We start from the raw sequence: 26,896 nt of genomic DNA on the forward strand, positions 1-26,896 counted from the left end.
GGAGATCTCTGGGAGAGCTTTCGCCGTTTGCTATTGCATGGAGCTGGGAGGTCTCTGGTGGACCAATATCCTGAACTCGGCTCTCCCACCTCAGAGGCACAGGCCTGACACCCAGCTGTAGCACCAAGACCCTGTCAGCCACACGGCAATAAGATGTCCTGGTCAAACGGGGTCCTAGCTGATTCTGAACAGAACCATGAGACACACAGAGACATTCCAGGAACAGTTTTTTTAAAGTAAGTTCTGACAACCCAAACAAGATGCTTGTGTTGGCTTAATATAAAATTAACATATTCAGTGAACTATCATATTCAAAATTATTAATACATACAAAAATGATAAAAATTTATTTGATTCCAATTTTCATTTAATATCATAGATCTAAAGTGGGGTGGAGGGATAGGAGGATAGAATAAATAGAAAGTACAGCCACGACAAGGAATCATGGGCTATAGGAAAATAAGTTACAAGGTCTCCTTATGTCAAAGGAAATATATGTGATAAACAACAGTAAAGGTGGGAATGAATGTGGTATATGCTGTGCTCTTTCTTCATCAGGCTGTCTCTTAACTGAAACTACTGAATGCATTCATCTCAAGTAATCCAGGTTCTCCATTCTCCCTGGAAAGCGTACTGATTGATGCAGGGCAGGCTGAACACTGGGGCCAAGATGACTTCCTGTACTCCACACATTGCTATTCCCATCAGTTATGCTCTATGCTTACCAACACTTCCTGGTGCTTTGGGAGTTTTTTCCCCCCAAAAATATGTTTATTCCATTTGTGTCATTCTTGTAATTACTCGATTTAATTAAATATTAAGTAAAATGATGAAATATGAGTAATAGAAGAAATAGTTGTTGTTCTATAAAATCTAAATGGAAAAACGCCCTATAAATAATTGCTGTCAAACTAGGTGGACGTATGACTACTTTAAAAGATTGTGGCAAGGGCAGGGGGCATGAACCATAAAAATTTAGAAATCTACACTCATTTTGTAAGTATTTTAATTTGTTGCTCTTTAAGGAAAACTGGGGAAATAGTAATACTACATATTAATAATAATTGCTAATGATGATTGAACACTTAATATACCCCAGGAATTAGTCTAAGCACGTCACATAGATCGAACTTGTTTACTGTTTATAATAACTTGAATTAGTACCATTATCATCCCCATTTTACAGATGATGGAAACTGAGGCACAGAGAGTTAGGTTGTCCAAGGTTACTTTCTTCATAGAGGTGGTGGAGGCCAGCCAGCCAGTCTGGCTCTTAACAGCTATGCTGTACTGATGCCACGTGGGTACAGTTTATACATGAATGAAAACACGGAACGCCAGTCAGTGGGCTCCCCAAAGCTTTAGACCTTTATCAGAGGATTAGAAAATAAATGTTCAATCACAGGTTGTAGGTTTTAAAGCTTAAAATTTCCAAGTATAATTCTTTTTTTACGATTCCCTTGCTTTAACTTTTTTTTTAACTGACTTTTTAATTGAATTAAATACCAGTCCAATCCCATCAGTGAGAAGGTTTTGCCCTCTACAAAGGGGCAAGTGAAAACGGTGGTCTTAAGTACATACCAGAATGGGAGTTGAGATCTGTGTACACTGGCATAGGGATTGACTGTAGATACTTGAGCAGGAGCATGACAGGATTTAATTGATTTGGAGGAGTAATCTGGCAGTGAGGCCTGGATTATTTTAGTAGAAATGATACAAGAGATGAACAAAATGGGAGAACTCACTTGGATAATATATCAGCTGCTGTATAAATGTAAAAAGTGGTTTGGTTACTATTCAGGTTTAAGGTTTTATCGACCTTAGGATACAGTCTCAGACCCTTTCCATTCCTTCCTTCCTTCCTTCCTTCCTTCCTTCCTTCACTCATTCCTTTAACAAATATCCACTGGGCACCTACTATGCACTAGTGATATAGCGATGAAAAAGACAGACACAGGCTCTGCCACCACAGGGCTTTTATATTCTAGTGGGGGACACAGAAATTTAACAAATGAATCCAGAAATAACAAACTATCACTGTAATGTGCTACCAAAGTAAAGTACAGGACAGTAATGGGAACAAACAGTAATAGGTCTTTGTTTGTTTGTTTTAGGAAGGAGTACTCAGGTGTTTAAACATAAGACAGTTAAAATGAGGATCTTGAGTACTACCTGTACACATTTCATTAACTCATTTGGCCTCCACAACAATTCAGTAAAAGTGATATTATGACTAGTTGACTGAATGTTTTATTATAACTACGTACTGGTCTCTGTTCTAGGAGTGGGACATATAGCAATGAACAAGACAGAAAAGGTTCTTGCCTTGATGGAGTTTGGATATATTACCTTCATTCTCACCTTTGCTTCTGAGACAATCAAATATATTCCCCCTCAGATGGGGATTCATCCTATTTCTTCTCCTGTAGTAATTATAACTTCCCAGGTTACAGATTAGTAATTTTCATATCTACAGATTTAAGATAGTATATATAAAACACTTTCAATGGTGCCTGGCAGATAGTAGAAGTTCAATAAATATTAACTACTGTTAGAATTGCTTTTATTATTACAATGCTTAATCTCATGTCTTTTCTGGTACACTGGATTTCATTTCTTGAATTAAATCCCATACACATTTATTGCAAGCCTATCATGGAATTTACATACTCTTTCATGGAAGTTACAAGATCAGTGAAGAAAAATCTCTTTAATATTGTCTATTTCTGTCCTCCATGCTTAGCTGTGTGATCTTGGATACACCTCAAGCTCTGTAAGCCTCAGCTTCCTCATGTTGAAAAATTAGAGTAATACCTATCTATTCAGCTATTGTCAGCAGAAGTGGGCAGCAGACGTGTGTGTATGTGTGTGTTGGGTTAATCAGTAAATGTTAGCCATAAAGCACAATTCTAACTCTGAAAAGCAAACACTGGGCTAATCTACAGTTTGTGCATGCTTTCAAATGAACATGCAAGACTAAAGAATGAGAGTTTTTTCTATCAAATTAAAAAATTAACAGGCATATTTAGACCACTGAAAAGAAAAAATCAGGAAAATTCCACACTTCTGCTCCATTGAAAGTGTTTTCAAGGGCGATTTTTAATCTGAAATGATGTGTCCTCTCCCATTTTAAAGTGATCCACTGGACCTGCAGGAAAAAATGAGTGGGGAGAAAGTTAATTGGGAACTCTTATAAAAGCAGATGTTGTTTAAAAGCAGGGTATCCACCACCTACAATGTGAACAGGTAAGAGAGATGAGGTGGATTTTTTTTTAGAGCACAGATTCAACTATGAAATAGGTGTATGGTATGGGAAGAGGTACTTGATTAGGTATCTGTTATGGTCCCTTTACATATATATGTACAAATTATTATATATAATATATTACATATATAAATAGTTCCTACTATAACTTCTAAGCAGATGTACAAGGATGATCATTTCAGTATGTTATTTAACTCATTTTTAAAACATGCGTAACATATTACGTATTGTAGGTTTGAGTCTTGATTGTTTTTCATGAAGCTGTTGGTTGTTTGGGGACCCAATGCAGTCAAGACATCTGATTCTAGTAGTTGAGACTCAGAAGGTAGGACACCTGGCAAGTAGGCAAAGTAGCGTTCTCGAGCCAATTCTCATTTAGTATCCACTATAAGCACCCAAGACAGGGGCCTCCCTCCAGTTGACTTAAGCCAAGGGAAAGAAAAGAGGAGTCATCTCGTCTGTATCCAGAGAGGTTTTGTTAACAACTGGGTTGCTCGGCGCCCTTCATAAAAATTCTCCTGGCTGAGGGTTCTACCAGCCAGGGTTGGCTGAGGGTTGGCAAAGGTCTTGGTTCCCTTCACTCCTCCGACGCTGTGAGCGTATCTTCCTTTGCCAAGATGGCGGCCCTGGCATCATCTGGAGGCGGCCCGCGCAGATCGCCTCCGGGCAGGCGGCTCGCTGATAGCCTAGTTCTCTCCCGTCATCTCGAACGACACACGGGGCAGCGCCTACACCCCCAGAACCGAGGAAGGGCGACCTAGGCTGCCCGCTAGCGAGAACCTTTGCCAAGATGGTGGACGCGCGGCCGGGCGGTGTCAGCTGCCTTTACCAAGATGGCGGCAGGCGACTTCCGGCACGCACTCCCCCCCAAATCCTCTGCAACATGTCAGGGCAGAGCAGCCGCCGCCAGTCTGAGCGCGGCCTGGAGAGAGAGTGGCTGCGGCCGAGCGCCCGGGCAGGGCTAGGTGGAGTTGCGGCAGCCTCCGCCCCCGGCTGCAGCTGGCAAGCGCTGTCACCTGTGGGGTCGCAAAAGTTACCTCCCCAAACCCTAAAGCAACACAGGACAACCTTTCTCCGAGTCACACAAATCATAATATGTGCCGCCCAAGGTAGGAGGCTCGATCCCGGCGTCGCCCAAGCCCTGCGGACGCGGCGAGCTGGGGAAGGGGGCTGGGGCGGGGGCCTCTGGCGCGGACTCCTCTAGCCCCACTCCCCTCTCTTTGGGGACAGGCCACGTGTTTCCCTCGGACAGAGGGGGAGGCACGTAACGGGAAGAGCTGGAAGGAGTTTAATGCTGACATTTTAAAGCTGCGTGTGTTCTGTTTTATTTGGAGGGATGGGGGTCCCACGAACACGAAGGGGTGGGCGACGCATTGAGGCGAGTGCAGCAAATGTCAAGATTCGTGGGAGGGGCCTCCGCGGGAAACTTGGCCATGGGCCCCGAAGGGGGTGGAAGGAGAGGTCAGGAGTTGGGGTGGGGGGAAGGAGGGCGTACTGTGCAAGCAACTTACTGTTTCGCTTGCAACTTGCTTTTAAGCCTGCCACCTCCCGCTTTCCTTAAGAATAATAATTTAAAAATGCAAAGAAACCCAGTTCGCTGGAGGTTTTGCATTTGGCGTGCAACTTCCTTCAAGTGTGAGCGCGCTAGGAGGGAGGGAGGGATGGGGGTTGAACTTGGCAGGCGGTGCCTCCTTCTGCCGCCGCCGCCGCCGCCGCCGCCTCGCAGGCTCGGAGAAGAGGGTGGGGGACAGTCGGGGCGCAGGGGAGGGTGGGTTCTGCTTTGCAACTTCTCTCCCGGTGCGAGCACGCGGCGGCGGGTGTAGACTGGGCCGCCCAGACGATGCGGGGGTGGGGGACCCGCCGGCACGCGACTCCCCCCCGGCCCAGAGTATGTATGAGCCGACCCCCTTCCCTGCCCTCCCCTCCCTGAAGCCTCCCCAGAGGGCGTGTCTGGCCGTCAGGCCCTACGAGGGGCCGAGACGCCGCTGCACCGTTTCCGTGCAACCCTGTAGCCTCGTGCGAAGTGACACACTTCGCTCAACTCGCCCGGGGGCGGCGGCGCGGACCACCCTCGCGGCTCTGCTGCGGGCCGCGCCCCGGCTCCCCCAGCCAGTCCGCTGTCACCCGCAGGGGCGCTGACGGTTGCCGCCGAGGGACCGGGCGAGCTCCGGAGTGGGTCGGGAGTCGCGGAGCTGGGCTGGGGCGGGAAGGAGCAGCGAGAAGAGAAACTAGAGAAACTCGGCTTCCCTCCGAAGCCCGCCCCAGAAAGACCAGGTCGGCCCCCGCCGCCGCCTCCTCTCCTTTTTCCTGGGGGGTGAGGGGTGGGGGGCGAGGAGAAGCCTCGCGCGCCAGGGAGGCAGCCTCGGCGGGGGCTGTGCCGGGGGGCCGCGGGCTGGCAGGCGCCGTCGCGGCCGGGGTGGCGGGGCCCGCGCGGAGGGCGTGGGGGCGGGGGCCGCGGCCGCCCCTGCAGTTGCCTAGCGTCGCCAACAGGTTGCACCGTTCCCCGCGCCGCCGCGCGGCCCCTCGGGCGGGGAGCGGCCGGGGGTGGGGTGGGAGCGCGTGTGTGTGCGCGCCGCGGCGCCGCCTCCGCCCGCCCCCCGCTCGGTCCCGCTCGCCTGCAGCGGCCGGGCGGCCCTTTCGCGTGTCCGCGCTGCCTCCCCTCCTCCTCCTCCTCCATTTTGCGATCTAGAGTCTGTGACGGGAGCCCCAGTCACCGCCCGCCCGTCGGGGACGGATTCTAGTGGGTGGAAAGAGACGCCGCAGCCGGAGCGGCGGGAGCGGCGGGGCGCCGGCACGAAGGACGCGCGCCCGAGAGCCCCGGCCCGCGAAGACGGGCGCGGAGCGGGGAGCTGGCTTGTCAGCCGGGAAATGGGAGACTTTCTCAAATAGGGGCTCTCCCCTCCCCCCATGGAGAAGGGGGCGGCTGTTTACTTCCTTTTTTTAGAGAAAAAAAATCTCTCGCTCCCGCTCCTCCTGCTTTCACACGCTAAGTTGTTTATCTCGGCTGCGGTGGGAGCGGCGGACGGTGTTGGGTGAGTGGCGCCGCCGGCAGAGGTAAGGGGAGGGCCGGGGGCTGGGCCCCCACGGGCGCTCGCTCCCCGAGGTGCGGGCCGGGGCCGGGAGGCCGGCTCGGGGGCGCCGCGGGAGCCTGCAAAGTTTTATTAGCTTCGGGTAGTGGGGGTGGGGGCTGGCGAGGGCCGGGGGACGGTGACGACAGGGCAGCGCGCGGGTGACAGCGCTGGCCTCTTCCTCTCCCTGGACCGCCGTCCCCTGGCCGAGGGGGAGGAACCCGAGCTCTCTGCGAGTGGAGCCTCGTCGAGCTGTCCGGGTTTCCAGGCTCTCGTTCCCTGGTGAGGAATCCTGGCCTCTTTTTTTTTTTTTCTTCTTCTTCTCTAAGTCCCTTTTCTTTTCCCTCCCAGGGGGCCTCCCAGACACCCATTTTTCTGGTGAACGCTGAGCCGCGTCTGAATCCTGCTCGCCCGACTCTGTCCGCTCCACCCTAGAGCGCCCGAGTGCGAGCAGGGTTTGTGTCGAGGCTCCAGCGCGTCTCCTTTCTGGCGGGCGCGCAGGGGTGTGAGTGTGTGTGTGTGTGCGCGCGTGTACACACGCAGGGGGCTGACAGCCTGCTACTCGGAGACTTCGGCCAGGGCTGTTGTTATCTGGTGGAAGTGGGCGTGTCGGAGAAAGAACTCAACAGGTCTGGACACATTTCTTTTTTAACCTCGCGCTTTTTTCTACCCCCGGCCCCCGCGAGGGTTTGTTCTTTAGCGCTAGGCATCACTTCGCTCCTGACGTTTTGAAGTGGCCCCTTTTAGAAGAAGACCCTCCCTAACCGTAATAGTTTCGTGCTGCGATTTTTGACAAGCGCTAGTCGGACGTTTTGAGGTTGCAGACTTGGTAATTGCAGCCTTGTAATGCCGCTTAAGATCCCTTGGCATGTTTCATTAAGGCCAATTACTGTGACAGGGTTATTTGCAATTTAACAGGGGGATAGAATCGTTTGAGGGATTGTTTCGTTTTATGAAGTATTGTTTTGGTTTCGAGTTTGAAGGCAGCTGTCAAAGTGGCGTGGAAATTCATTAGGCTCCATTTGATACCTTGGGTTTAGAGATCGTTATCAGCTAAACACGGCGGAGGGGCGTGGAGATAAGCAGTTTATCCTCAAGATTTGTAGGGACACGTCCCCACCTCTCTGTCTACCTTAATCACGCTCCACTTTTAGCGAGGGCCAGTGAAGTTTATGCTTCTTGAAGTCTGTACGGGAAAAGTTTTCTTTCATTGGACAGGATTTGACTATACTGTCGCAAATATGCTTATCAAAGTCTCTGCCCGCCTCTTAAAACATCTTTGATTGTCAACAATCTTCTAGCAACCTAACCCTCTTGAGAGTGGGCTCAGAATTAGGATAGGTGAAGGTTTAGAATGCAGGGAGGATTATTCTGAGCATTGTATTATGTTTTATTTTACTTGGATCTATATGAATGTGATTTTACAGTTCTGGGGTGGTTTTTTTCCCCTTTGTTTTTCAATACTTCGATATTTGGAAAGGAAAAATCTTAATTTACAGACATAATAGTATTTCATACTGAGGGTCTTAAGCAGTTTTAAAAGAAAATGTAGCTTCATCTAGAATTTATTGTGTTGTAAGGGTTTGAGAGAGCTATATTTCTTATACCATATTTTAAAAATCGTAATGAGAAGCTACTACACATTCTGCTTTTTTAAATCTAAATTTTAGTTAGCCTATATACAGTGTGTTTCATATGTCCAAAATTTGAAAGCAGGCACTATTAGGCACATTCAGTAAGAAATATGGGTTAAAAATAGGAGCCTTTTCCTACCCTATTGGAAAATGAGCAGACCATCATTGTTTATTTTCCAAGTGAAGTGCATGGTTCACTAGTAGATTGTACTAAAAGGTTTGGATGTGTGACCAGCCGGTAGGAGAGGAATTGGGAGTAATCAGAGATAGAGAATTCTAGCATAGTGTTTATCAGATTTTATGTTTAGTAGTTCTCAGAAAAGCCAACAGCCTTGACTGGTTGAAAAGAGGTAGGAATTTCAGTGATCATACTTCCTTTTTTTTAATTAAATACTTTGACATCAACTTGAACCTTCAGAATAATCAGATGTAATGAATTATAATGTCTGTGATTAACAAAGTTACCAATTTGTGAGTGGCAGGATGAATAGCCAAGCTTAGTTTGATACAGTTTTGTTCTCAGCTGTGCAAATGGACTGCATTGTACTTTTAAATGTGGCACACTGAATGGGAGCAGGAGACACGGCTTTTATATTATGGAAGACAGAATCTACTCTGCTGATAACAAGGAATTAGATTCGGAATTAACTGAAAGGTTCATTTAACAGGCTCTTACTAATCGGATCACAGAGATAATGTGATTTTATAGCTTATTATGTCCGCCTCTCTTTTTTTTGTAGCTGATATTCACTGATGGACCCCAAGGAATCATTAAGCCCCCCCAGTAGAGAAGAAATCCCCAGCAGTGTGCTTGGTCGAGAGAGGGGAAATGTGATGGACTTCTATAAAACCCTAAGGGGAGGAGCTACTGTGAAGGTTTCTGCATCTTCACCCTCACTGGCTGCTGCTTCTCAGGCAGACTCCAAGCAGCAAAGACTTTTGGTTGATTTTCCAAAAGGCTCAGGAAGCAATGCGCAGCAGCCAGATCTGTCCAAGGCAGTTTCACTCTCAATGGGACTGTATATGGGAGAGACAGAGACAAAAGTGATGGGAAATGACCTGGGATTCCCACAGCAGGGCCAAATGAGCCTTTCCTCTGGGGAAACAGACTTTCGGCTTCTGGAAGAAAGCATCGCAAACCTCAATAGGTCGACCAGTGTTCCAGAGAACCCCAAGAATTCAGCATCAGCTGCTGCCTCGGCTGCCCCCACAGAGAAGGAGTTTCCAAAAACTCACTCTGATGTATCTTCAGAACAGCAAAATTTGAAGGGCCAGACTGGCACTAATGGGGGTAATGTGAAGTTGTATACCACAGACCAAAGCACCTTTGACATATGGAGGAAAAAACTCCAGGATTTGGAGTTTTCTTCTGGGTCCCCAGGTAAAGAGACAAGTGAGAGTCCTTGGAGCTCAGACCTCTTGATAGATGAAAACTGTTTGCTCTCTCCTTTGGCAGGAGAGGACGATCCATTCCTTCTGGAAGGAAACTCGAAAGAGGACCGTAAGCCTCTTGTTTTACCGGACACGAAACCTAAAATTAAGGATAATGGAGATCTTATCTTATCAAGCCCTAACAGTGTGCCACTGCCCCAAGTGAAAACAGAAAAAGAAGATTTTATCGAACTCTGCACCCCTGGAGTAATTAAGCAGGAGAAACTGGGCCCAGTTTATTGTCAGGCCAGCTTTTCTGGAGCAAATATAATTGGTAATAAAATGTCTGCCATTTCTGTTCATGGTGTGAGTACCTCTGGGGGACAGATGTACCACTATGACATGAATACAGCATCCCTTTCTCAACAGCAGGATCAGAAACCTATTTTTAATGTCATTCCACCAATTCCTGTTGGTTCAGAAAATTGGAATAGATGCCAAGGATCTGGAGATGATAACTTGACTTCCTTAGGGACTTTGAACTTTTCCGGTCGATCGGTTTTTTCTAATGGCTATTCAAGGTAAGATTAATGCTTTCTGTTTCTTGAGAATGGTACATTTAAGATCAGTTGATAGGTTTAAATATTCATTTATTTGAATGTGTTCGACAACAATTCAAGTGCTTTTTCATGTGAATAAGTTTAAGCGGGCTTTTGAAAGTAGGCATGGTAGAAAACCTAAGTGATTGGTCTGTACAAAACCCTTCCCAGTTTTTTTTTTCCCCCCTGAAATAATGGTATTTAGTATCCCATTGGCCAGTAATTGAAATTTTTATGTAAAAATTTAAAAGAATACTGCTCATTAACAGGTGTCTTTAGTAAAAACTATGTAAATTCAAGGGGGTATAATGTTTAGAAATATATATTTACTGTGCATATTTTTTAAGCTGTTTTAGAATATGCTCTTACATTACGATGAAAAACACCCGTAATACTTAACGTAATCAAACGTTGTGCTGTATTTGTACATTTGTGAAGTGTTAGCCTGAGGAGATTAAAGGGTTAAAAATTAGAGGTACTAACAATGAACCCTTTTCTTCAAACTGAACCTTGAAGAATCTGAGTTCTGAGATTGCTAAAGCAATGCAGTCAGTGCACAGTGTACCTGACAAGAGTATTAGACGTGGGACTTGCCCACAGAGTTCCTGACCTAAAGCAGATAAGTTGTGTCTGCTGATTGGTCTCTTTAAGAAAGGAATTGGTGGCAACATGGTGCTTGATTTTACTTTCAAATGTTCCTACAAGTTCTCAAGTATATTAGCTGATGGCCAACGTTGTTGAGCTTCAGTCTCAGCTGTGTTTGATTTGTTTCTCTGTCTCCTTTTTTCTCCATCATTTATAAGTATATTGACATTTCCGTTTGACCTCAAAAAGGTCTGTTAAAATGTAATTACCAGGAGAAAGTTCTAAATGTAGGTGTATCTTCATAGGGGTTAAGTTCTCTATCCTGCACCCCCACCCCCAGTTCAGATAAATGTATATCACATTTTAGTTGTGAAGGAAAATATAAAAATGTAATTGTAGAGACACAAGATTGATTAATCAGTGGGTTTTTTTGAGGGGGGAGGAAGGGCATAGTAGACACAGTGATTTCTTTGTATGTAAGTACTGTAAGTTCTTAAATATTAGTGATAGTCACTTCACATTAATTAGTCATTGAAGATTTTATTTAAAACAATCTTTAAAAATGCTTTTTCTGTTAAAGGTGTATTCTAATACTGAGGTGTCTCTTTTCTTTCCTCTTTAAGTAGGAAGCTTTGCTTGTTGGGGAAAAAATTTCGACTTAGATTTAGGCTATGTTTTGTTCCTTTAAAAGGCTTAGATGTTTCTTATCAAAAGAAAAAAAAAATCCTTGGTTCTTGTGTGTCTTAATGTAAACTACCTACTAATCTATTATTAAAATAATAATTATCTTTTACTTAGAAGAACACTTCAACTTTTTATTGCTATCATTCTGAATTGAAGGTTTAAAATGTTTTCAGTAAGGAGATTTGAGATATTATCTCATAAGCTGTTGCGTTTAAATGTTAAAAGACATGCTGTGTTTTAAATTTTTCAATCTCAAATTTTTGGCAGTGGAATTCATGATTGAATGTGCTTGTTTGTCTTGAAAGAGTAAGTACAGTTGGTTTGACTTAAGCTTTCTGTAGGAAACTTACATTGATTTATAAAACATGTAGTTGTACAAAGAAAAATCATATATCTTAGGAAAAGCTTGGTGATTATTAATGCTTTTTGTTCTGATAATCAGCAGGGTAATGTTATCATTTTCCTTACTATAAAAAAGGCATGGAACAAGAACTTATCATTTTCCATTCACAATGAACTTTCATTAAGCCCTATAGAATCTAGGATCTGTAGAATAAGTCTTAGATGAATATAGTTATCCTTAAATCATTAAAGATCATTTTAATACTTTTTCTAGTAGTTTATAACATTTAAAGTGTGTCAGCCTCATAACAGCCATATGATGGTAGACAAAGCAATGATGATGTGGCTCTTTCAAGATTCTTTAATATCCAGTGAAATGATTATTTTATGCCAATGTGTGATTTGGAATTATAATCAGTAGTTTGTGTCCTAATGAAAAGGTATTAATATCTTTATAGGATAGTTTGAGAAAATTTGAAAATTTTGTACCTTATGGGATTAACATTGGGAACTGTGATTACCCAGAACAAAGCTTCTTCCAAATAAATTGAAACAATGTTTCTTTTTTACCATCATTGAATTAGCCTGTTGTTTCCAAACAATAGCCTTGATATAACTAAAATTGGTTGCTTTCTCTTCTCTATATGTTACTGTTTGGTTCCAGCCAAACATTAAGACCAGTGGCCCTGAGTAATCAGCAGGTAAATCAACATGTTGAGACCACAACTATACTGAATACTGACTTTCTGAATTTAGATACAGAAATATTAAATCCACTAATAACTTGCATTCTATTTAAGTTTTTCTAAAGCAAAAATTGTAATTTGACTTTTTAAGATGTGACCTAAAATTGCTTTTTCTTAGTATGCTTGAAAAAAGACACTTTACACTCTGTTTTGGGAGGGAAGGCAATTCCTTCTGATGTGTCAACATAGCACAACATCCCGTTATTACGTTAAATTGTAAAATTATGAGTGTCATGATTGAGCATAGTAAAGTATTTTTTTTAAGGTTTAAGTTCATTGATAGTAAAACAAGAGAAACCTTATCGATACTCAAATACATTCTTTAAGTAAAACGAACTAGCCATTCTATCTTAATATGCTTTTTAAATTCTGAAATTCAGTAAATTTAGCATAAACTTGTAACATTGATGAAGGCAGATTTCTGCATTATTTGATTTTCAGCATTGTTTCACTTGAGCATTAATGGTGAAAGTGCTGAAAAGAGGCAAAGAAGTAAATGGTTTCAGGTAGAATTAGAGCTTTTATTGGGATTATGTTGAAACTTTAGTATTAAAAAGTTGATCGTTTTCTGAAGGGTATGATTATCGGAGAGAAAGAATGATGCAAGATGAATTTGTAAATTCAGTCTTAGGTGGAGTTTAGGGCTCTGTTGGTTGCCATTTAATGAAGCTTTGAAAATTTATGTAGATTTTAACATCTCATTATTAATTGTACCTATGTCTAATTTTATTAACATAATGCAAATGAAGACCTGTACAAACACAGGATGAATGAAGCAAATTCTGTCCCTTTTTTATTTTTCTTATTAACATCGTGTTGCATGTTTTCTCAGAGAAGGGAGGCATAAAGAAGAGATTTTTATTGATTTTCCCCCTTTTTAATGGATACTTTCTTTACTTTCTACCTTTTTCCTCTCCTTCCAAAGGTTCTGGCAGTGAGTGTTTCAATCAGTGTCATTTTTAACCTTAATGTTTCTGATATTCACTCATAAAATGATTTCTGAATGTTAAAGGAGATTTGCTTTTGGCTATTTGTTTATTTTTAGCTTTATGATAATATTTTCCTTTTTTTAAAACCCTGTACTTCTTTATGGCTATATTATTAGTAAAAGGAAAAAAAAAACCCACAAGGTAAAACACATTGTGTATTCAGGTGTGTCAATTTAGTGTGGAATGACTCCAGTACAGAAATGTGTGATTAGGGTGTGGTCAGATTTTATTGAAATTACTTCTTGTGATGTTTCTTTGGCTATTCCATTATATTTTTATAACTGATAAAATAATTTGTATTATAATGCTGTTTTGGTTTTATCTATTGATGTTACAGATATTTTAGTTAATCTGACCACTTTCAATATTATGTTGACTGTTTACAAATTTTATGAAAGACCTACTCTGAAACATACCTTCCATAAATGCAGCTTAAATGCAAATTGTAATGGTAGTAAAATTCATATGTGTGTAGAGATCACTTTAGGGGCTTTTTGAGATTTAGTGAAGGAGAGATTGGATCAAAAGGGTTTATTTTAGTATGAGTGGCTAATGTGAAAGAACATCTGTATTAATTGGTTGATTATAAGTCTTAATCCACTCTGGCCTGCAGGTGATTGTAATAGGCTAGTTGTTAGGAAATCTTAATTTACGTTGGGTTTAAAATAAGCCTGGGGCATATTTCTTAAAACCCACTTTTTCTTACTTTTAAGATCACACCTAATTTTACGGAGCAGTAAGTTCTCATTATGTACTACTATTTATCTGAGCAAATTAAATAGACAAAATAGGTTTGTGCCTAATAGCATTTACCCTTCTGAGGACATCCTGGTAATTGTGTAATGCCGTTTTTAGAGGTATTTGCCAAATTAATGGGCACTTGCTTCCGTATTTCTGAGTCAAGGAAAATGTATATTGGTAAATCGTGTTGCAGAAGAATTTTCAAGAAATATTTTGTTGAATTAAACTATAACTGAAAAAAAATCAATTACTTATTGACCTTTATAGGAGTGTTTAAAAGCCCATGCTCTCCTTATTTCTGTAATTTCAGAGAGCCAACTGCTCTCATTTCCTTCTGGCTTGTTCTACTCGTGTTTTGTATTTTCAAGTAAATAAAAATATTCTTATGGAGAACTTTCATTTAGGGGAAGAAAAAAAGAAAAGATCTGTTAAGTGTTCCTCTCTCTTTGAATTGTGCATGATCATTTTTATGTTAACCTGGATTAGAGTGTGAGTTTTAATGGTAATTTTTGTACTGATTTTACCCAGTAAGTTATATTTTAGAAAGTAAGCAGTTTTATAGTGGTTCAAAAATTAGTTGTAGAGAGTGATTTCAACCCCCAAACACCTAATTTTGACAGGTTGCCTTTTTATTCCTCACTACCGTCACAAATGTCCCTTGAATACGGGTTTCCAGTGGAGTTTGTGAATTAAAGGGTATTGGGGGAAGGGAGGCAAGAGAGGGAGGAGCAGTAGAGATGTGGAAAGGTGGAAGATAAGTTTAGAAACATCAAGAGCAATTCCAAAAACCAACAATTTGGATCAGCTGTCATGAATTCAGAGGACTAAAAAAAGAAAAATTTGGGGCTGTGTTTATGTACAAAGGAGTGCATTAACCAGGATTACAATTTAGTTTCTTTTATTTGAGGTAAAAATCTAAAGCTACTTGTGGCAATATAACCCTGATGTTTATAGGATTACGTTGTTGTCTTTTGCTATACTTTATTACCAAAAAAAAAAAAAAAAATGGAATGGAAATTTTAATTCCTTTGAGATTATTTCAGCTAAGATCAAGTTCATATTTTCCCCATTTTTATAGGCTGCTATTTAATCAGTAAAAACCTAATTACTGGCATGTAGTTGAAACGATGTGTTATGTTGATATAACCACTTTATATTTCCTAGTGCACTTTGACATACACTGTCATCTGACTATGGAGTACAACCCTCTTCTTTAGTAATATATTTCCATGGTTGCATATTTTTCTGCTGGAATGTTAAGGAAATAAGTTCTTATTTATGTTACATATATATAATAAATTATGGGATTCTGCAATTGCCAGATGGTCATTTAAACTATTTATATTGCAATATGGTCCTTAAAGCCAATTATTTTGAATGGAAATGTGTCATCACCTAATTTTATCTCTGGGCCAGTTTAAATATTAATGACTTATCTTAGTAGAGCTGCATGCTTAAACATACTTTTCCAGAGTAACTCAAATATTAATATTTGAGTGCTTTAAAACTTTTTTTCTTTTGAGCAAGTTTCAGCGAGATTAAAAATGTCTATAATACAACAAATTTAGCGAAAGCCTTTTATTTTAGAATTTTTTTCATTCACGCTGTTAGCGCTCCAAAAATATCTATGGGGAGAGAAAGGTTTAATGATATGATTAGTTGTAAATGTTTAGCACATTATCTTACATTGTGCTAATGAATTTTTATGTTTTTAACAATTTGAGAGTTCAACTTAAGTATGCAGTGTTTAGGGCATACAGTTTGTTGCAATGAATGTTAACTTTTCTTTTTATAATAAAATTAACCTTTATTCTAGTTGATTTCATAATTCTTAATATTTAGCTGTGGCTATTATGAAAGTATATTTGATAGCCAATTTTTTAAAGCTGTTGTGAAATGACATCTAATTTAGTACATGCTTTATTATTTCATGCTGGTTGGGGCAATGCAATGACTTATGACCTTATGATTGTCACATGTTGAACTTTAAAGCTCTACCGGTTTGCTATGGACACTGTTTTACTTTGTTGTTGTTTTAATGTTTTTGTGTTTTTGTAATTATTGGGGATAAGGATTTTCTTAATTTTAAGATGATATAAATTGTAAATTTGGTGGGTTTTTTTTTTTTTCAATCTTCAAATCCCTTCCAAACAATTTAATTTAGTTATTCAATAGTAGACATAGTAGAAGGAACTAGACTAAAAATTAGAAGACTTGAGTTCTAAGGCTGAGCTGAACCAATCTATGACCTTGAGTAATTAGGTGTTTTAGAGTCAAAATATTTTCTTTACAATTATATATGAATTATTTTCAAAACATGTACTTCTGTTTCTAAAATTCTACAATCATCTTAACCTATTGTTTTAGTGAAGGAGGCAACTGGGGTAGGGAATGATATACTAAAACTGGGTCTTTGTACATTATCAAGAAGTACAAGACAAGAATGAACCCAGATTTAAAATAATGTAGTTGGTGGTACATAGAAAATAATATGTAAACACTGTTGTTGGTAGAGCCAGAGAGGTGGGGCTCTTGGGTTCTCAAAGCTTGCTTTCTATGTTTGGTACAGTGATTTTAGATTAGAGCTTAAAGGGACTTGAAGCTCATCTACTCCCCACACTCTCATTTCTGAGATGAGGAAATGAGACCTATAGAAAGTGTCTAGAGAAAGATCACAGAATTAGTGGTATCACACTTTGAATACCTAATTCTCAATAGTCTAAGCTCCTCAGCAGGCTTCTCTCAACATCTGGTCTCTAGTTGTAGAGATCTGAAACATAATACAGATTAGGCAGTTGTTCTACAAAAGTTACTTTGAAGTTAACTATATTATCCATATTCTTTCCTATATATTTTTAACCTTAAAAATCTTAGGAAAAAAGATTATTAAAAATCTTTAATATAATTTTGTGGCACCACTGTGCTAAGGACTTTGTATGCATTCATCTCATTTAAACCTCTTAACAATCCTATGAAGATTTTTAATTCTAGTTTCTATATTGTTACTGATTCTGTCCATAGCTTTGTAGTATTGAAGGCAGCTGTTATTTACCTTAATTTTATAGGTGGGGAAATTTGAGACATTTAAAGAAAAAGAGAAAAAAAAAGGAATACTTAATAGTGATCTGAAGGGAAATATTTAATATTGTGTTAGAAATCCCTCTTGGATCTTTAATAATTTTTATTTGTCATCAGTGAATTTTTAAACAATATATACAGGAGAAATGGGATCATGCCTCTCTGCTGTCTTGCATATATTTGTGTAGTCACTTACTGCTCCCTGTCACAGTTTCAGCTTCTGTAAAATAGTGAGAGCATCCAGCATTCTTGCTTGCGAGATTTGTGCATGGTTGTTTACTTTGAAAATTAAAAAGTACTATAAAAATTCAACGTGGAATTCTTAAAGCTCTGCAAAGTCTACTGAGCTCAAACCAGCATGACCCTCACTGGCTTAAGTACATTGGGACATCTGTGCCTATGTAGGTATTTCCTATTTATCAAGCACTAAGACTTTTTCAGTGTCTACTGTGTATAATCCCTGAAGGGTCATGGATCCCAGTTTTATAAGGACTAATATATTTAAAACTTTCTAGTGCCAAGATCACTTTTTTACATTGATATATTTTTCAGTTTGGGGTTTTTGTTAGCTTTTCAATGCCATCTAAATTTAATAGCCATACTGATAACTTCAATCACATTGTTATCTTTTTTTTAATAAATGCTAGAATACCCCCCTTTCTGTTTTACTGTCTGGTATTCTTGTAAAATCAAGTATGCAAAGATTCTTTGTCATTAAGAAACTTTAATTTGAAATGCTGTGAGAAAAAGAGCTTCTGACTATAATGAATACCAAAATTTATCCTAAGTTCATAAATTTGGGAGAATTATGAAGCTCATTTGACTTTATTTACTAACTTTTTTCTTTTTGATAAAGTGGTTGAAAAAAACTTCAGAAAAACAAATTTAGTGGATTAAACCAAAGATATAAATCTCTTTAGATAACAAAGAACCAAGTACAGAAACACGTTAAGTGGCAGTTTCTTATCACTAAACGCATACAATGGGCTGGTGTAGGTGCAGTCTATGAGTACTAGATTTTGAATATAATCTAAGAAGAAGTGTTTTTAAAGGAAAGGTAAGAAAAATAGGTGAAATAATCTCTAATTCAATATATTAGGGGTGAGTGATCCTTTAATTGATAATAATCATTTAACAAGATAATAATCACTTAACAAGACTGTGCAGTGCTTTGGGGGTACCAAAGACATTATTTGAAAGAGAAAACAGAGAAGCCAGAAGAAAAAGTTAGAACTAAGAAATCCATGGAAGAAGAAAATGGAAGTTCTAAATGCCAGTTCCAGTGCCTGGTTGAATCTGATTTTTCTAATGCCTAAGTGCTTCTGTATGAGTACTGGGAAATATATAAGCAGCCTAGTTGCACTGTGTTAATAGGTGGACAAGCCACAAAGGCCTGTCCTAGGAAGGGAATTCTTGAGATGGGTGGAGTGGGAGGTTAACTACAACATCTCAAAGGTCCTTCCAGCTGCCGTGGCAGCAGCAAACACTTACTGAGCTAGGCATTGGGCATCCACAGATAAAGAAGAGAAATATCCCCAACCGCGACTTCACAGATCTTCTCGAGACCTTCATACTTGTTCCACCCTGCCTCCCACTGCACCCCACCCCACAACTTTCCACATCCATTTTGCTTTTTGAAATGTCCACTTAACCCCAGAAGGCATAACTGAAACTTCACAGAGGAGGAGAGTGTGTGGATGCCTGGGAAACAGGAGTTGCCTCAGTTATTTGGAATAAAAAGGTGGTAACAAGGAGTCTGAGACAGATGGAAAGAATGAGCTGATTAGATGAGGAATGAGTAGTTGGGAATGAGCCAGCAGGAGACTTCGTCACCTGTGGAGGAAACTAATATGTACAGTGTTGTCACCCTATACATTATGTGATATAAGACAAGGAGAAAACATGATTTGCACGCTTAGTGCATAACCTCAGGTTATGCACCCTTGGTGTAAGACTTTGTCTTCTAGTCACTTCAGAATATCTCCTTACTCTCTAGAAGAAGCATAACCCTCTTTTTAGGTTCCCTGATGCATTTTATGCCTGGGAACACTCTCCCCCGGATATCTACATGGCTCTTTCTCTCACTTTATTTAGGTCTCCACTTAAAACATCAGCTCCTAAGAGAGACCTCTCTGACTGCTTTATCTGAAATAGTAGCATCTTTCACATACTCTTCCCTTCCCCTCAACATTATATACCTAATTGTTTGTGTCTTATCTGTTCACCTGCTGAAATCTAAGTTCCATAAGAGCAGTGATATTGTCTGCCTGGCTTATTCCTGTATCCCAGCAAGTCAAAGAGCGTCTGGCACATAGTAAGACCTCAATAAATGCATGTTGAATGTATGAATAAACAAACTTGACATATCAACTAAGATGTATAAGAATGGATTGCACTGCTGTCTTTCCAGAGAAAGGAAATGTCAGCAGAAAGTGAGTATCACTGAGAGATGATAGCCCAGGTTATCTTCTCCAGATAGGAAACAGGTTTTAAGATGGGTAAGTGCTTATGTATCCAGAGACAAAGTGTACATAAGGAATTTTATTTTTAATTGTTGTCAGCCTTTAAGTTTGCTCTAAGACTTTGAAATGAATTGCTTTTTCACAGTGTCTTACAACAACTCTGGTACATTTACCATTGAACAAATTAGGGTAACCAAAGCTTTGAAATGAAGAGTTTGAGGTTTGGCTTTTTAAAATTTATCCTGCTTGAGATAGTAACCTTTTGTAGCTTTCATCTTTATGTTTTTCACTTGTTTAAGAATTGAGGTTATGCTTGCAGACATCTAATGTATACATTTGTGTTGATTTATCTAGACAAGTCAGGCAAGAAATCAGTTTGCCCATTTTTCAGATAACTGTGTGTATAATGACTGAATACTCCAAGAGAGGAGGTATCTTATTTTTGCTTGAACTTCCAAATTATCGTTCTTCAGCTTATTTAGATTTGACTTATTCTACCTATAGTTTTGACTTCTTCTATCTATGGTATATAGCAGCAATTCAAAGTTAGTAAGATAAGTTATCTCTTCTACTAAGAGTGGTAGGAGAGTTCAACCTAATATGGTAAAGACAGTCACAGAAAAGAGAAAATGTAAGGTAAGTAGGTATTAGCTAAAGCCAGAAAATCAGATGTGGTCATTTAAGAATGAACTGCTTTAGTATTCAGGAAAAAAAGAGGGGAGGACCAAGGACAGTGCTCTGGAAGGCATCCAGAGAGAGCAGCCACAAAAGATAATAGCTGGAGAATTAGGAGACAGCAATTTTAAATTGGGGCGGGAGAGAGTAGTATATGCGGTCAAGTCAACTAGGGTAGAAGAGAGAGAACAGAATATCATAAATATGAGAGACGGTTGTTGAAGCCAGTCTTTAAAATATATAAACGTTCTCAAAAGTCAAAGAGAAATCAGTGAAATCCTAAATGGAACAACAACACAACTAGATTTAATTTAGTTATTTAAATTCAGAAAGAAAGGAAGAAACCCTAATAAGTTTGAGAGCCTAATCAGTCTTTCAAGTTTAGATGAAAATATTGAAGTGGATAATAAGAAACATGCTTGTGAGACCACAAAGACCCTGACACTGGGTTAGGAGTAAGAGACAAAGGCAGGAAACCAGGAGGGAATTAAGTTTCTGTTCCCGGAGAAGCCAGCACAACAGAAAAACAAAAACCAAAAAAAAACTGGCCATACCCTAGTTCAAATTGACTGCAACACTGCTTTCACTATTATTCCCCTAATCAAAAAATGTCAGTGGTTCTGTTACTTATAGCGTTGTGGTTCTCCATCTTCTTTCCACCACAACCCCTACGCCAAATAGCCACATGGATACTCCAGAACCCTTGGAGCACGTGGGTTATGCACAGTTCATGCAGCTGTATCCTGATCTGTCATATCCAGGAAAGCACATCTGAGTGTAACTGAGATCATAGGATAGTCTGTGAATTGGCTCTTTTAAAGATTGTTTTTGTTTATTACTATTTTTACAAATGCCTTTTCAAAATTTACAAAAATAATGTGTTCATTCCCTTCAGCAAAATTATACCAAGAAAATTTAATAAACTTTTCCTCATTGTCTCTCCTTTCCTCTTTCTTCCTTTCCTTTCCTTTCCTGATTCCCCTTATCTTCCACATTTCCGTATAATCATATAAGCATACACACGCACATATAAAGCGTTCTGGGTTGTTTGTTTTTAAATAAGAGTAGGATCATCATATACCAGTTTCTCTGCAGCTTGCTTTTCTAACAGTACACTCTGAACATCCTTCCAGATCAACAGATGTAGATCCCATTCTTTTTAATTAGTTGTACAGTGTTCCATTCAGGTTGTTTCATGATTTTTGCCACTACAAACAAGGCTCCAATAAACACCCTTTTCTATGTATCCTTACAAATAGCATCTTTGTTTCTAAACATAGATTCCCCCAAAGTAGGGTTGCTGAGTCAAGGGTATATACACTTAACGTTTTTGACAGGTATTTCCAAAATCCTTTCACAAGGATTACAGCAAATCAGTCTAAGCTGGCAGTGTTTTTACTTTATAATGAAAATAGGTAAATCATTATTAATAACAGATTCCTCGCCACAAATCCTAAAATTGATCACAACATACCAGCGTGCCATATGATGTAGCTGAGGACTACTGCAGTCTGGAATTCAGCCTCATCCTCTCTGCTTTTAACATTGTGTGACCTTCTAGACCAGTTTGATGCCCACTCACTTTGTACACTTTCCTTTATGTAGCCCATCCCATAGCAACCTCTTCCCTCATCTGATGGTATCCAATGGCAACTACTAACCATACAGTTTTTTATACCTAAGTCAGTGATATAGCACATAGTAGGTGCCCAATAAATACTTGTTGGATTAATACTGTTTTCTTTATTATTTATCTCTTCAACTAGATCCATTCTTTTAAGAAGCAAAGCTAATGCTACAGCACTTAGCACTTAAGATACTCAATTTAGGTTGGCTTTTTAAACAAAGAACCACAGAGAAGAAGAGCAAATAACGTGGTTTTACCTTTAGTCATATATTTTACCCCTTTTAGGGCAAATTGGAACTGTAAGAATCCAGTACCAGCAATAACAGTAACAGCACTTGTGTCCAGCAGTTGCTATACTGCAAGGCACAAGTCAAGCTGCAAAGGATACAGCAGCGAGAAAGGCCAGTGTTGTTTGTGTCTTTGTGAAGCTTATGGTCTTATGGATGTTACATTTAAAATATTTGTAGGAAATGTTAAAACAGTGGTGTCCAATTTCAGGCTCTTTCCAGCAGAGGCTGTGGAATATTTATCTATTCATTCAACATTTAGTGCCAGTTCTGCCAGGCACTGAAGAGAAAGCCCGAAGGCAGCCAGACCTTTGCTGGGAGGCAGCAAACTAACCAGAGTGACTGCTTGTTGGTGATAGACCTGTTTCCCAAACTAGCTTCACCGTTTCTGTACCTGTGTATAGCAGCAAAGGAATAGACAGAGTAGTTAATGTTAGCACGTACTCCAAGGGCATTCCTTGTTCAGGAAGGGTGCCAGTCCCCATCACTACCTAAAACACAAACCACTAAGGAGTGTGCTCCTGTCATTCACTTCAGCGGAAGCCAGTCTTTCTGTCCAGTCCTCACTTTTCATGCGAGGAAACTAAGGCCGAGTACAGTTAGTACAGTACTGTGGGTAAGAATTAGGACTCTGCAGTCAAATTCTCTGGGTATGACTGTTTAACAGTTGTGTGACCTTGAGCAAGTCTGTGACCCTGTAAGCCCTCAGCTCCCTCACCTTTAAAATGGGCACAATGAGATAATGGGTATAAACCTCATAGCACAGTGTCTGGCAGTTGTAAAGCACTTGTGAAACTGTTAGCTAATTTTAGTGACATGGCTAAGATGAGACAGCTCCTTAAATGCCAAAGGTTCCTGCTTGAGAACTGTGTCCATTATGCCATACCATGCTATTCATAAGCCATTTTTAATTACGGTAGTTCTTAAACTAGCTTCATTATGATCTTAACTTTCAAACTAAGTAATTATAGTTACATAATGGAGACTTCAACCTCTGGTACCATTATCAGATTCTTTGGCCGTAAGTTTGAAGAGGAACTGAAAACTGCATATGTGATGGATGTTGTGTTAAAATGAGTGCAGAGGGCTTCCCTTCCGGCTCCCTCTCCACTCCGTCCTCCCTCCCCACCAAGTTCCTCTACTCCGAGTCACTCTTCCACTACTTGAACCTCTTAGGAACTCCATTACGGTAAATCAGGATAATTGAAGAAGAGCAATCCTCTCATGTCTTGACAAACTTTTGTGGTTTTATAAGTAAGTTCATTGCTTCTACCATCTGATCTCTTTATGTATCTTTAGCTTCTTTTTAAGGAGAATATTAACTCTATAAAAGTCATATTACAGTATAAAGTTTCTACCTCTTCAAAGAGGGACTTTAAGAAAATAGTTTTTTAATGATTCAAAATGAATTAAATCTCACAATTAAAAGGACTTTACTTTCTGGATGTAGATTTTCAAATACCTAATTGTTCCTGTGATATCTAAAGTTATTATATTTCAACAAGCTTTTCCGTGTTGGAGCCATCTTTTAGGAGCAACTTTGTTTCACTTTCTCTGCTTTCTCAAAGGGAATTTGTTTGATAGCTGTATCACGTAGTACTTGCTCTATAACAAACCATCCCCAAATTTAATGCCTTTAAAATAATAACCTTTTTTTTTTTCCTCATGAGTCTTCAGGTCAGCTGGGCAGTTCTGCTGATCTGGCCAGGCTCAGCTGATCTCAGCCGGGCTCGCTCAGTGCGTCTGTGGCAGCTGGCTGGTTGACTGTAGTGATGAAGGCTGACAGCCGTGTCTCATTATCCAGCAGGCTCTCCAGAGCTTATTCAGGGTGTACCAGCAGGGCTCCAAAAGAACCAGCAGAAGCATGCAAAGCTTCTTAAGGCCTAGACTTATTTCTGCCTATTGTCAAAGGTTCTGTTGGTCAAAGCAAGTTGTAAGTCCAGGTCAAGACTCAGGTAGGAGGTGCAGGAGCCGCAAAGTTACACTGCAAAGGGCATGACTAGAGGGAGGGCTCCTCTTTTGCCTTGTGTCCCAACAGTTCTGGGAACTGGGTGGATTTGAAATTGTGATCCTTCGGTTGGTGATACTCTAATTGCTTATGAAACTTGCCCAGGGTGGAAAGGCAGAGTCATTGTGATCAAAAGGATAAAAGCCTGGAATTCAGAGACTGAGGTTCAAATTCCAGCTCTGTCACTTATTTCTGCAGTCCTGCACAACTTACTTAACCTTCCTGGTAGGCACTCAGTAATGGTTGATTCACCTGAATTTCATATTCTTTATGCGTAATTTATTATAAAGAAAGGGTTAGGTTAGGTATCTGCTAAGTACTTAAATAATTGCTTTTATTCCTGGCTCCCATACTCTAATCAAGGTGTAAGACTCAGTTACTTCTTTGGAATAAAAAGGAAGGGAAAGCGTGTTAGGGAAGGGAAGAGGAATATTTGACTAATTGTGGCCTCAAAATGAAGTGACCATTCACTGGGGTATTTCCCTATAAGAAAAGAATGGCTGAGACCCATAGTTAAGAGAGAAAAATCCATAGGTCTCTTTGGGTGGGATTCACTGTGATTCGTGGGGTGAGAGTTGTAACATTAGACACAATCCAAATCTACATTTAAAAAAAAGAATTCTGGCCCCTCTTAGACACACTGGGTGCCTTAACATCAGATTTGGGAACTGTCATACCTAAATCAGGTATTACATGAGATAGGGAAAAGAGCAGTATCATCCCACAGTAACAGTTCCAAGTAGACTGCTTTTAAAAAATTAAAGGAGCCACCTAGAAATAAAATCACATGAATTCTTTTTCCTTGTGTTGAAAACAGTTGTTGTATTGGGTAGCAACTAGACACAAATCTGTCTATCCTACTAGTAGGAAATAGGAAAGGTCACACACACACAAACACATATATATATGGTAAAATTAAATTAGCTCAACTCACACAAAGAGCCAGGTATTTCAGAATCCAGACAATCAGAAACGTTAGCTGGAGTTCTTATTGCCTCTTCTAGGAGGGTACCCAGGTACATGTTCTCAAAAACTGAAAACTGAGACTGAACCACCTCTGGCATTAGCTAAGGGTGTGAACACAAGTCAGGTGATCTGTCTGTACCTCAGCCACCTTTCATGCTTAATAATTACACATTATTCTAAGAGAAGAACATTTGGGTATATAATTGACCCTTGAACAATACAGGTTTGAATCTTGAGGGTCCACTTATATTATTGAAAAAAATCTGAGTATGCACTACTATACTACACAATCCACCGTTGGTTGAATCCACAGATGCAGAACCAAGGACACGGGATGTGGAGGGCCAGTTGTAAAGTTATTCTCAGATTTTCACTGCATTACGGGGGCTGGCAGCCAACCCCCATGTTATTCAAGGGTCAGCTGTACTTATTCGATTAATGATAAATAAAATATTTTAGCGTGGACAATGAAAGTGTTTAGTTTAGAAGCCCTTAGTTTTTTTTTAACGCTAAGCTACTGGTATTTATGGATTTCAATCTTCGCTCTTTTTTTTTTTTTGGATCATTTCCCAATTTCATTCTTTACAAAGACCATTTTCAACCATAAACCAAGGGAAACCAGCTTCCCTAAATATACTTAGGATCCAGGGATATTTTCCCGAAACATTAATGCTAATTTCATGTCAGTACATGTTTGCCAAACCAACAAAAATAGACTGTGCTAAGGAAAGAACCTTAGTTTGGAAGGACAGTTACTTGGAAAGAAGAAAATTTTGTCAGGCTTGTAAAAAGTTCAGTACTCAGAAGTGGATGGTCATAAAGAGATGGCAGTAGAAGAGTGTTTCTCCCCACTAGTATCTGCTGATCATGTGGGTCACTAAGTATATTACTGAGGACCTTCCACCTGTTCAGTGTTGCACTTGTGCTTCAGGGAAGGTGGAGAAATCATATTCTGCCTGATCTCAAAGGAGCCTCCATCTAGCTGGGGAGACATGATGTATAGATCCATAAAGTAATTAAGAAACAATGAACTGTAGCAGGTGCTGAAGAGCGTTCCAGGGCAAGACGGAGAAGGTGAGATAGAAAGAATCCTGTACAAGAGGAGGCTCTCTTAATGTCGTAGATCTGTAGGGCCTCCAAGTCCTTATCTGAGAACTTACCTAAGGTTCCTTACCACTCTTAGCAATCAAATTGTTACTGCATTTGTGAGACATAGAAAGGCTGTGCTTTAACCCCTTTCAATTTCTCAGTTTATTTCTCCCACTTCTCTTGTGTGTCAAGTATGAGAACTTTTTCAGCTTCCTGTAATTAAGTTTACTCTTTTTTTCCTCTACACCTTTCAACTTTCTACTGGGTAATGACTTTTCCTATTTTGCCTTAGAAAAATTCTAATTGGCACAGACCTAATTTCAGGAAGCCTCACTTGAAAGCTAAATAAATAACACTGAGGGTTTCCAAAACTGTGGTAGAGCACTGTGCCTCCTTTAAAAGGGGAAAAATAGCGAAAAGTTGCCAAATACCAAACCCTGCCCTGTTTTTGCATCTCTCAAATATTCATCCAGAGACCATTAAGAAATTAACATGACTTTTTTTGAAATAAAGATTTTTTTTCTTAGTTTTTTAAAAAAGCACTTTACACTTAACCCTTTTATTCCTCTTTCATTAATCAATTGGGCAAGTAATGCAAACTGATAGTCAGTTCTCAGAGAAGTAGATTGACAGAAATTAAGTGGCGGTGTGCTATTATGATAGGTGCTGATCTTTTGATT

At 40.1% G+C, this 26,896-nt stretch overlaps 1 protein-coding gene across 10 annotated transcripts in view; it reads left to right on the forward strand.

Moving 5' to 3' along the window:
* The first annotated feature begins 4,177 nt into the window (after positions 1–4,177).
* NR3C1 (nuclear receptor subfamily 3 group C member 1) overlaps positions 4,178–26,896 on the forward strand; it is a 123,031-nt gene continuing 100,312 nt past the window's right edge. The window contains exons 1-2 of one of the 10 annotated variants that reach the window (XM_082454160.1): positions 4,178–4,374; positions 8,708–9,919. In XM_082454160.1, coding sequence (XP_082310286.1) covers positions 8,721–9,919 — 1,199 coding nt within the window. In that variant the 5' untranslated portion in view covers positions 4,178–4,374; positions 8,708–8,720. Of the gene's footprint in view, positions 4,375–5,007; positions 5,154–5,243; positions 5,540–5,807; positions 6,320–6,437; positions 6,616–6,684; positions 6,963–7,014; positions 7,163–8,707; positions 9,920–26,896 lie in introns of those variants that run through there. The other 9 variants (XM_082454162.1, XM_082454164.1, XM_082454161.1 and 6 more) reach the window with 9 other exon arrangements.

This window comes from Balaenoptera physalus (assembly GCF_965194825.1).
Source record: "Balaenoptera physalus genome assembly, chromosome: 3".
NCBI classification, from domain to species: Eukaryota; Metazoa; Chordata; class Mammalia; order Artiodactyla; family Balaenopteridae; genus Balaenoptera; species Balaenoptera physalus.